The 12,109-nt window shown below is 47.4% G+C and overlaps 1 protein-coding gene and 1 non-coding gene across 2 annotated transcripts in view; one reads left to right on the top strand and one right to left on the bottom strand.

Annotated features, from left to right (window-relative positions):
• LOC102690868 (coronin-2B) overlaps positions 1-8,854 on the bottom strand; it is a 52,921-nt gene extending 44,067 nt beyond the window's left edge. The window contains exon 1 of the mRNA XM_069190588.1: positions 8,573-8,854. Within this exon, the coding sequence (XP_069046689.1) occupies positions 8,573-8,587 (15 nt within the window). The 5' untranslated portion in view covers positions 8,588-8,854. The remainder of the gene's footprint in view (positions 1-8,572) is intronic.
• Positions 8,855-11,650: 2,796 nt separating this feature from the next.
• On the top strand, positions 11,651-11,733 carry trnal-cag (transfer RNA leucine (anticodon CAG)). The gene has a single exon. It is a non-coding gene; the product is annotated as a tRNA-Leu (tRNA).
• Positions 11,734-12,109: the final 376 nt, after the last annotated feature.

Below are 12,109 nucleotides of genomic sequence, written 5' to 3'. Positions count from 1 at the left end.
TTTAAATGAAAAAGTCTTAAAGGACCCTGGTGGATTTCTTTACCTTCATAACGTCCATATGGTTTAGCTCTTCCCATTTCGCAAGTTGGTTGTTACATTACTCTGCTTTCGCTCTGTGACCAGAAGGGTATTGTTGATGTTGCTTTAATGGAATATTTCCTGTACTACGACAACCTGTGAACTCCTGACATTGCGAATCTATAAATCCCCAGTATGAGATATGACACATGTTCCCAGATTCAAGCCTTCACCCTTGCTAAAGAAAAGAGCCTTTAAATAGAGGAGAAAATTACTTTAGCAGGGCAGGACTGGAAAGCTGCACTTCTTTATTGTTAACACAAGTGTGTGAAATAGGTTTGTGTTGCACTGCAGGAGCTTCTGACTCACCAAGAGGCTGGGCTCTTGAATTAAGCGCTAGGTTAAAACACTTTGGATGAGAATTAAAACTGAGGTCCTGGCTCTCTGTGGTCATTGGAAATCTCAGGGTGTTTCTCAGTTACTCCGGTGTCCTGGTCTAATTTCCCCCTGGCCTTTACCAATCATGGCCTCCCAGTCATCCCCATCTCTGAACTGGCTTCATCACTCTGCTCTTCTCCCCACTGAGAGCTGGTGTGTGGTGCTGATGCATTGGTACACTTTGGTTGGTGCACTTTGGCTGCTGTCGCATCATCCAGCTGGGGGTGGTGTTGAAGGGAGTATCCAGAAAGGGACAACATAACTGCAAGTGTTATTATTATTATTATTATTATTATTAAAGTGTGTGAGTTTGCCATGGGAAGAGTTTATAGTTAAACAGTAAACGTTTTATCAGCTTTATCATGTTCATGCCAAAATTTCATTAGCTTTACAGTAGTTTCCTGGGATACATACATCATATTTTCCCCCTCTTTATTTGCTCTATATCTCACTGCAGAAGTCAGCGGGAAGGCTTTCGAAGTCTGACTGGTCAATTGAATCGCCAGAAATTAGCGTCCCCCCTCTGCTCGCCACCAGCCGACACTGACTGATTGCTTTTACTTGTGATCCCTGCAAATTCGGTTTGGCGTCCGTCCCTTTGTTCTTAATCCCACCGTCTGGCGCGGGATGGCTCCCGCGGGGTGTCGGGGGAGCCCCTCGGGAGACGTCCAGGGGCTCGTGGTCAGCGCCGCGGAGCACATGCACAGGCGGCTCTACTCAATGCGCTCATTCACAGCGCGCGTCTCGTAAACAGGAAGAGCTCTCGAAGTGACAGGACAGAGCGGAGTTCGGAAAGGCAAGAGCCCCGGAACAGAGGCATATTCTCTCTGCCCCCCAACATGACGATAAGAACTGCTGTGGGAGAAAAGTGCCCCTTTGTAGTGGATAGCAATTAAAGTGTCATTCTCTCCTCTGTAGCTGCAAGGATATTTTTAACCGACATGGTTTTCTTTTCCATTTTGTCCTCACTCATCCCCTGTGGTTTACCAAACTACTTAACTTCACAAAACTTCTAAAAGTAAGAATTGCTTCAGAGGTCTTCATTTTTAGGACAGTGAGGCTGATGGGGTAGAGTATCACAGTGAACTCTAACTTGATAAGCAGAGGACACGCTTCCTGATAGTTACAGGGCACGTCCACTGTTTGTACAGCAGGCAGTGAGTGGCCCAGAGTGCTCATTCTTGTTACAGGGGCATGGATGTGCGTATTGTAACGCAACGGGGGCTCAGGCGGGCGCCCTTGCCGCATCTGGTCGGCCCCATCCCGACTGGAGGCTCGGACCCGGGACTTCCGCGTCTCTCTGCAGCGACCTATCCCCGTGAGCTAAAGAGAGATCTCCCTACAGCCCAGTAGCTGTAGTCCTGCTATCACAGGGAAGGGCGGTGACGTCACCTGCTCTGGTACGCCGGCTCTTACACACAGTGCTTGTCGGCCGTAAGCGTTACAGTATATTCCTCAGTGTTTAAGCTATTTCAAAAAGGTAAGGCACTGTAGACCTTGACATGGAAAAAATGTGTGTGTGAGAGAGAGGGAGAGACAGAAAGTTTACAAGGAAACGTGATCCCAGTAGATCAATGCTGGGATCACAGAAATTGCAATGTGTGAAACTTGAACTTGTGCTTTGTGCTTTGACTGAAATCCTCGTAAGAGCTTGGGCAAGAATTCAATTGCTTCCTAGCGCTCAAAGCCTGAGTAGTGATTAACTCTTGAAGCGCAACAAAAACTGAAACAATTTTCTTGTGCCAACACAGCACTGGAATTGCTTCTCAAAGCAGGTGTATAGTACATGTTTGTCAGCATTGTCAAAACGTTAGTAGTTCAAGTAGGTAGCTGCGTCAACATGTGTAGGCTGCAAAGGAACAAGTCAAGATTTATTCATGCTGAGAAGAGAAGAAAAACACAATGTTTCGGTTGTGGAGCCTTCTTCAGGTGTGAAGTTGGACACCCCACAGTCGAAATGTGTTTCTTTTCTTCTCTTTTCAGCATGGAATAAACCTTTACTAGTTCCATTGTCAAGACAGTTACTGGGACGACAAAACACAACGACAACGCTGCAGTATCTACTGTAGTTTCTAATTGTGCGCCTGGTTTTGATGTAAGATGTAAGTAAGATGTAAATGTATGGTGATGTGGGGTAAAATAATCTCCTGACAGGAGTTGGGTGAAGAATTGTCTGCAAAGAATTGTATTGTTATTTAGATAATGGGAAAATTGATTATGCTCTTGGATGAGCAAGCTCAAAATAGTGGCATTGTCTATTTGGTAGAGATATCGCCCCTTAAATAATTTACATGAAGAGTTCTGCACACGGTAAGATAGTGAACAATTTAAGCTTCCCCTGTAATAATCACTGCCTGTACCCCACAGGGCTGTACTGTCCTTGTGAGGGGTTGCACAATGGGCCAGTTTTCAGACACACAAGTGAGCTCATCAGAACTGAATGTCTTCACAGGAGGATGAATACTTTCGGGTGATGTGCAAGTTTTTTTAACAGCCCCCTTCCCTCCCCCCAGAAAAGAAAAAAAGACTCAATCTCTCATTTGTTCAGCATGGACTCTGCTCTGTAATTAGGATGATTGGTGCCTGAGGTTCAGCTCCCGGCATTGAAGAGCCCTGCCGACTGTAATGCAGATCATTCAGACTGCGTGGCGTAAGGTAGGTTAATGCTTACTGACCAGTGGCTGCAATCAGACTCAATCAGGATTGACATCGTAAGCAGCTTCAAGCAAGGGGAAACAGGACCGAATCAGATTCTGTACTTTTATACTGAGCAATTATATCTGCACTGAATATGTTTTGCATTTTATTAAAATATCTGTAAACGAGGAGGCACAATGAATATGTACATTTTTAACAAAGTAATCATTTCACACTTTCAAATCCCTGTGTAAAATAAAATGTAAGTATTGCCACCACCTCAGGTCTCTTTAGACTTAAAAGCTATTGGAGATTCTTCTCACCAGCCAGCTTTCTTTATTCCTTAGTATCTGAGCCAGAGCTGCAAATAATACTACCCTCGATGATTTTCTCCAGATGGTCAGAAACCTGTCCATAACAAAATGAACATAGTCTCCGTGGAAACAAAAGTACCTGTTGCCAGCGGTGACACAGCTTCAGCCCTGACTGGCTGCTGATTCAGGCACTCTCCACCAATCTCCCCATTACAGGCACTCCTCAGCTCCACAGGCAAACTTGCAGCTGTTCTGCAGCTCTAACCACATATTAGGAATACCCTGCTTTCAGGATTGAAGAGTAAACCTTCTTTCTGGGCACACAGATAGCAATAGAATGCTGTGTCCCACATAAAATACACCAAGATTGAACTCTGATCAAACTGGAACAAACGCTTGCTGTATTGCCGTTTGCTGTCAATTTGCAATGCCCTCTGACAGGGTGGCTGTAATTGTGCTCTGTGACCAAAAATACCTTCATTGCATAGCTGGTTGGTTCACTTCAGGTCTTTAAAGGTGCTCACTATTGCATAAGTTGTACTACTAAAGCACAAAGGTTTGCATGTTTAAGATTAAATTAACTAACTGAGCAAAAGCAAGTAGTGTTTTACTTACTTACTGAGCTAGATGGACTGAACCATTCTTATGTTCTGAACTGCCCCTATCTGGCAGATTCAATCTGTAGACACTAACATCGTTAAGGTGTCTATTTCTAGTGTGCGTGTGTGTCTGTGTGTGTAAGTGTGTGTATGTTTGTGGGTAAGTGTGTTTGTGTGAGTGTGTGTGTGTGTCTGTGTCTGTGTCCATGTGCGCGAGTGTGTGTGTTTCCGTGTGCGTGCGCTTGCAGGATACAGGAAGGAGGGAGGGGAGGGGTGGCCCCGTCTTCAGGGACAGCAGGGCTCAGATGTTAAGTGATGTGAGTCCCTTGTTAACCCAGGGCAAGAGGGGTCTGCCTGCGTGTCAGGAGCAGCTGAGGCCTGGATCCTCAGAGATGTCTGTCTCCCAGAGAGCCGAGCAGGAAGGCACAGAGACCACAGCCCTTGGCCCCACGGTTCACTGCAGCTGTGTCTCTGGCCCCCAGCCCACCAGCTCCGATCCATCCGCCGCGCTGTCACCCTTACCCAGCCGCCTCTCTGTGTGCTGACACTTCGTTTCTCAGTCTTACAGGGCTCCACTGCCACGGCTGCTTCTCACTGCGGCTTTTTGGAGGGACAAAAGTTGCCTGAGCTTCAGAAGTTGCTCTGCAACAGGAAGTACCCCCAGAAGTCATTTTTTGCCACTTCCAAGGTGTTTCACTGTCACGAAACTAAACTGGAGATGAGGTTGGGCGAGAAGGGTCAGTAACTTCAAACTCACCCAGATGTTGTTGACCGAGACACCTGAGGCCTAGTAACTGTTAGAACTTTCTAAACACTCTGGGTCGGATTGGAAAAGCTCCTAGGCATGCATTTAACGTAGGCAGTGACAAATCACAGCAATTAGAATTAGCAGGAGCAATGATTCAGTCTGGAAATCACTGAACTAGTCCACAGTGTTCCATGGTGTAGTCCATAAGAAAACATGGCACCATAGTGGTTGCAAGTGTTGCGATGGTTTGGTATTCATTACCATAGTACCAAAGTACTGTAATACCACAGTACCCTTTACTGTGATTAATGATGACATGCTGCCAGGGCTAAGCTGAGCTGTTTTCTTGCCTTGGTAGACCACAACGTAGCGCTGTTAACCCAGGGGAAGAACCAGCGGGGCACTTGCACCCACTGAGTTTGTCGCTCCGGACAGCGGTTGTGGGTTCATGGTTACGCAGAACAATGGAGATCCTGTGGGCCCCAGGGTCTCGCTCGGGAACACGCGAAACTCGGCGTCTGGTTCCTCCCAGCCCTAGCCCCAGGCCCGCTCCGCTCTCAGACTGAGAATTTAAAATCAGCGTCACACACAGCAGCGCAGTCTCCTCTAACAATACGTCTCTGTTCCCAGGCCAGGAATTCATGGTAAACAGATTTTAAAGCTGCACTGTCTGTGTGGCTCAGGCATGGTTTGACTTTTATTTTATCGTGTGCTGGAGCACAACTGCCATGGCTGAGTATGGAGATGTGCTAATTGTACTCTTCCAGCAGGCACTGCGTCCCCATTTGGTGTCTACAGTAAATGCGTAGATCCTGGACTATTGTATATCCTTCAGAATCACCTTGTGAGTGCAGACAGGGCTCTTTCTGCATGCACTCTCCTGCAACAGCACAATGTGCTCGTTACGTGTTACTGCAAAAGCTCACCAGCCAGCCTAAAGTGTAAATATATAAATATTGATCTGACAGCACAGGGCGAACAGGGCAAATATTTCCTTTGAAACTCACATACAAGTGAGTGACATTTACTCTGTAAACCTGTCCATCCTGCAACAAAGCAGACTTCTTAGGAAGCTGACAAACAGCAAGTACAAAAGCTTTGCACATCAACAGGGCCAGACGCAGGTGCTCAATGCTGAAGAGAGAGACATGCAGACCACATGCATTTTAGTTCATACCAGTAAAAAAAGTCCAGTAGGAAAATGGGACAATTTCACGTTTGAGGGTGGGGTGAATTATTTTAATATGGTGGGCTGACCTACATCATAACCACAGAAGTCACAATAACACCCAGGCTTACTGCTTCTCTTGCCAGCTAGCATGTTTTCTTAAAAGCGAGACATTTATGTTACAGATGGGTTTAGTAAATAGAGATAGCAGCACATGTCCATTGCTTATATTTAAGGTTTAAAAAATATCATGTGAGTCTACAGTACGTACACTATTGCTCGCTTCTATGTGCTGTAATGTATCTAACGCATTGTTGCAAATCGTTGTGCATCCTGCTTCATGTAGATCTTTTCTTGCTGCCCTGTGTGCACTTATTATGCAGAGGTGTAAGGCTGATTTCTCCATGCCTGGACAAACAAAGAGTCTTACCACTTATCTTAAATTCAGTGCTCTCTACCTGGTGAATGAGCTGTGCCTTAAACACAAAGGTTTAAACATTCAGATCACAGTCAGTATTCTTTGCTGATACAATTTGGAGCAATTTCTTTCTTAACGGCAGTGATTTTCTCCTGTGAGAGTGGTGCGCAGCAGGGATTGGTATATTTTACAGAGTGATCGGCGCTTTCCTCATCACTGACTGAGCGGCTGGTATCGGCGATTGCTGTAAATTACAAGTCAGTGGGAACACTTTCTGCCACTGAGTGCTGCTGTAAGAATAACATTATTGTTTGACATGACTCGCTCATTTTACTTCCTGCAATCTTTAATGAATCCTTCTGTCTCACTGCCTCTCTTTTCTCTCTGTGTAGCTGATGGAGGTGAGTACTCTACAGATGCATCCTGTCTACTTAAGGGGTGCTGATCTGACAGTTTGTTAGAGGGTACAGTGGGAAATCTCACTTCTTCTTCCAGCTAGACACCTGGGTCTAATTTAGATTCAGACATTTATTCAAAATATCCCCCCCCCCCCACCTCACTGCACCTTGACCTCTCCCATGAGGTTTCTGTGTCTGATCAGTTCCTGTCATGGGGTTCTCGCTCCTTCTTCGCCTGCTTCACATGACAGTAATACAAATCTGTAAATCTGTATAATCACAGCCTTCTCATATTGAGGTAAAAAAAAGCAGCACACTTTGAATTTTTCATTCACTGTTTTTGATGATTTTCAGATGGAGTACTTGGCATCATGCATGCGTGTTTTCGCTAGAGATATTATCGTGTATCTTTATTTTTAATCGGATTTCTTCTGCCTTTTCTAAGAGAGTTCCTCACAGCGAGAGCCCAACTACACACTATTTGCTCACAGATCATTTAATCTTCTTTTGACCCCCCAAAAAAACCTCTTCGGAGTTATTACTCCCTTTCGCTGGAAGGAATCAGTTTCATTTAGGGCTGGCTCTGCTTTTACTCATGCATCTTATTGATAGAGAAGATCACGCAGGACTGAATGGGCCCTGTGTCTCTTTCTCTCCAGGCTTGCCGGCCTGTGCACAAAAACATATTCCCCTTTAATTATACTCGGGGTGTGCGGGCCTAGGAACACATTGCCACAGCCTGCTGTCCCAATTCATTCCACCTGCCTTTCCACATTGTATCAGATTCTCAACCTGCTCAGCTCTGAAACATGCACACCCACTCACGCAGCCCCCTCCCCACACACACATTCACACCCACATGCCTCCTGGGCTGCAGACAGCCAGGCTTTGCTGTGATTGACAAGCCCTCAGCTTTGTACAGTAATCCAAACACAAGACTTAAAAATGCATGGGAAAGACAGCAGGTTCTGAGGGATAAGGTGTAAGAGGGGGATGGAGTAACCATACAGTGCTTTAATCCAGTAACTAGACTTTTTTCTTGGTGCATAAGCGACAGTTTGTTTTCCCTGTACTGTCTGAAAGGTTCCTTCAGGGTTTTGAACAGAGTAAATACAGTCCCCGCTTGTTTGCACAATGGCTTGCTCAGATCTTTGTTACTCTCCTGTGCCCATCTGAGTGGTTTTATTTTACTTAGACCCTTGTTAATATGCGGCACGGGAGAAGAATACTAATTGTGCTGTGTTTTTGCTGCAAATCTCCCTGCTCCTTTAATGAATTGAGAGGATTTGGCCTGCTTGCTGACTCCAGGCTGGCAGCGGCTTCTCCAGTGAGCTGGAGCCTGACCCAGGCTGGTCACCGTGCTCCAGTTCACTCAGGTGACTTTATCTGCTCACGGCAGCCCCTCTCCGCCCGCGATCAGACGCCACTGATTCTCTCACTCAGAGCATGACTGGCTAAGTCCTCTTTTCACCTTGCGGCTAGAACCAGCCAACAGATCCTTGCGTATACCCCCAGCAAGGAGAATTAGCCAGCATTTCCGGTTATTGTACAGTACACGCATCAATAACGGCTTTGCAGCCACGCAAAAGTTTGCTGTGCAAAGGGGCAGCACTTGGTGCAGTCAGAGTTCATAGAGAGAGCAGCCAGCTGACACAGGGCTAATGCACACAGGGCGACAGGCACCAAACGAGTTCCTTTTCTTCAGACCCATGAGCACACCTGCCAGATCCCCCCAAACTCCTCTCCTCCAGTACAATCTGCAGAACGGGCAATAACCACATAAGTAAACCCCTCCCTCCCTCTGCCCCTGCCTCCTCCATTCCCAGCTGCTTACCTTTGTGACAGTCATGCAGAATCCCGGAGAGGAGAGAGCTGACGTCTCTGAACGCTGAGCGGTGGGGATGACTGGGATGATCGCAAGGTCCGTGAGCGAGAGATAGCGACAGGGAGAGGGAGAGAGAGAGAGGAAGGAGGGGGGCAGTCTACTCTCACTCACTAAGTGGAAAACGCTTGCGTCCGCTGCCACTGCTGCTGCGGCAGTGAAGTAATCAGCGACCGTGCTTTACTACAACAGGAAGAAGCCCCCCCCCCTCTTCCTCCACCCCCCACCTTCTCTCCACTCTCCACACACGCTCCTCTCTCATCCTCCTCCCCTCTCCTCGCAATCTGATTAAAGGCGGACTTAATGTAGCTTACTGATGCGCTGCTCGGTGATGTCAGCGTGCACGCGGAGAGCTGGGGCAATGCAGCCCAGGGCAGGACAGGATGGAGGGGACGAGAGGTACAGTACGGGCAGACGAGCTGTCGGCCGGAGAGGCAGAGGACAGGAGATGGGCACCGGGCACCGGCAGGAGAGAGGAGCAGCCCGAGAGAGAGGAGTTGCTGAATAACTGCCTTGAGGGAAATGCTTACTTGGGAGAAAGAGAGGGCAGGTTCATTGTCAGTGTGTGGTAGTGTGGGTGGCGCAAGCTTCAGTCAGCCAGGGGTGGTTTTCAGCTGAAGCTTTGCTCCGCGATTCTGCACAGGTGTCTCAGAGTGTTGTGTTTTTTGTGCAGCTGCCCAGGAAAATGTTTGGCGATTTCTCAGAGTCCGCTTTGGTCCTAAAACACAAAAGGTCTTCCTGAAAAGCCCCCGTGGGGTTGGTGTAGTGAGGCTGGCTTAAAAAAGCACAGCTGGAGTTCTGCCTGTTTCATGTGCCTTTGCTCCTCACGTCTGTGCGATGCAAAAACAAAACAAATGTTGGAGGTAAAAACTTTTGTTAGGAAAAAAGTATTCCGTCTTGTTCTGCAGAGGGATGTCGCTAACGGCGTTGACCCGTTGGCGAGGAAGTGACCCTGATTCAGGCTGAAACAAGGTCAAACACATTTGGAAGGCAGGTCCAGCTCCTGTCCCCAAAGTAAGGTGAATTCTGCCGGGGATGAAAACGGCAGGCTGCTCGATGTCTGACTCAGATCACCCAGTTAAGGAGATAGCTGCAGAACACACTCCAATTGTTTTCAGGCAGAAGGAGAGGGAGACTGTGAGAATGGAGGTGGTAGTGGGGTTGGCAGAGAACTGGATTTTCTGGTTACTGCGCTTGGAGTTTCCTCCGGGGTCCTGAGTGTAACTCCACCAGCCCCCACACTGAGGGTGTGCTGCCCTTCAGAAGGCACCCTATCTGTTACAGTACCTACAGTATATTCTTCTCACTCCGCTGGTTTGTTTTGGTCCTGGCCAGGAAATCCACTTTGGGGCTGGCGCGGAAACAATAGCCAAACTGCCGTGCTTCTGCAATGAGCAAAGACAAGGAAACACATGGAAGCTCGGCACTTTTCACAAGACAGAGGCTGATGAACGGCCATGTCTCTTTGCCTAGTCCCACGCTGCTTGTTGAACAGGGGCTCTGGCTGAGTACCCCTAGCCCCATTAGAACGTAGTTGGTGTGAGAACAGGCATGCTATGCTGTCTCCTGGTCAGGCACAATCACCTCGTCATTGTTCTACCCAGGCTGCAGCTGCCTGAGCCGAGCCCCAGCGGATGAATCGGAAGGCTGGAGCGTTTCCTGTGTCTCGCCTGCCCCCTGTGATCCTGGTCCCTTGTCTCCCTGGACTTGTGGGGACCGCGCACTCCCCTGCCTCAAACTGCCGCTGGCTCTGTGCAGGGAGAGCTCTGCGTGTGCAGCTCCCCCACACGAGCTCATACAGCACATTCCCACCCCTCTTCGCTACCAGCTTGCAATGCTGGTGTCGCACGCATGCAGATTCTGTAATCAGGGGATGTGAAAAGTAGCTCCGTGCCCTAACTTAGTAGTGTTTAGCCTGAATTGTGAATGACAAGATTATGAAGTGCGTACGAGACACTTGGAGCCATCAGCCTGAACTTGACTTTGGATTAGTCGCTCAGTGCGCATGGTTCTAGTGTGTGCCTGCAAGGGATAGAGAAGTGTTCATTCATGACTCCGGTTTTGCAGCAGACGGGAGCTGAATTCGGATATCAGGGCCCTCACAAAGCCCGTGTCTCGGGTGTCTCTTTAATTCCAGCTCCTCAGTTCAGAGATCTGTTCTGGGACTCGTTCCTTCATGGCTGGTCATTCGATTATAAGATGTGAAAAACCGTAAAGTTAAAAAGTATAAACAGAGAACGTGTTTACTGAACCCTAGTGGCTCACCTGGGCCAGAGCTTATCCAGTGTCTGGAGCTGATATGGAAAGTGTTACCCCCTTGTTGGATAGGAGGTTACCCCCAGCCATGCTGATACCCCGTTATACAGCTGGAAGGACTTCTGGTTATGAGGCTAAAGCCCTAATCACTACTCGATTCTGCCCTTTACTATCGAATCATTCCAATTTTAAAATTTGACTAGTTATAACCTTTCATGGTAGTAAATGAGAAAAATCTTCCATTTTCTCAATTACACATAAAATGCTGTTAATAGCTATCCCCATGTAAAACGAGGGTAATAGCGAATCACAGTGTTGCAATTTAACAGGTGTCTTGCTGCCATGTTCGCGCTGTTTAGGTATACCCCTATTAACATAAAGATGCAATGTTATGGAAATAATTTATGATTTGCTGTCAATTATTTTATTGAGCCAAATTTAATCAGATATGCTTCGATGGGGTTAGGACTGACAGGCTGGAAAATATTGACAAAACTCTTAAATATCAATTTAACCTCACAATCGGTGATTCGGAAAATGTCCGGACAGTGACATCGTAGGCAACACCTCCATCTAGTGGTGAGTAGTGTATACTGCTTTCCCACCAGCCACCACACGCAGCTGTGGCTGCAAGCGAAAGCGGAGAGAAAACTGAGGTCTCGTCGTTTTATTAGCGTTTCTAGGATTTCGTTTAGTTTTAACTTAGGGAAATCAAAAAATAGTTTTGAAGGGTGTGTTTTCACCCTAGACCTGGGGACCGGGCTGTTTCCTAACGTCAGGATGGCCGAGCGGTCTAAGGCGCTGCGTTCAGGTCGCAGTCTCCCCTGGAGGCGTGGGTTCGAATCCCACTCCTGACAAGCGTGTTTTGATGTGGCAGTGTGGAACAAGCTACCCGGTCACATCGGGGGTCTGGCTTCTTTCAGGGAAGGCTGGGTAAAACCCCTGGTTACCGGAATTTGTTAAACTACAATTAGCTGCCACACAGAGACAGCTGAATCTACAAGATTTTAGCGCGCTTGTAATAATACTTATGTGGCACATTGGTCTGTACTGCCCTTGCGATGTGTGGATGTTTGCCTCATTTGCCTAGACTTCGTGCGGTATTTTAAGGAGCGGTAATTATAGCGGAACGGTAGAGGTTATGTCAGTTTGCGGCCATGACAATTATCCGCCTTTTTTCGCCCGCCCACGTTTTCTGTCTTTCACTGAACAAAATTGCCGTTGCTTAGCTGA

Source organism: Lepisosteus oculatus, chromosome 5 (assembly GCF_040954835.1).
Source record: "Lepisosteus oculatus isolate fLepOcu1 chromosome 5, fLepOcu1.hap2, whole genome shotgun sequence".
NCBI classification, from domain to species: domain Eukaryota; kingdom Metazoa; phylum Chordata; class Actinopteri; order Semionotiformes; family Lepisosteidae; genus Lepisosteus; species Lepisosteus oculatus.
The sequence above is the reverse complement of the archived record's forward strand: the minus strand, read 5'-3'. Positions and strand labels throughout refer to the sequence as shown.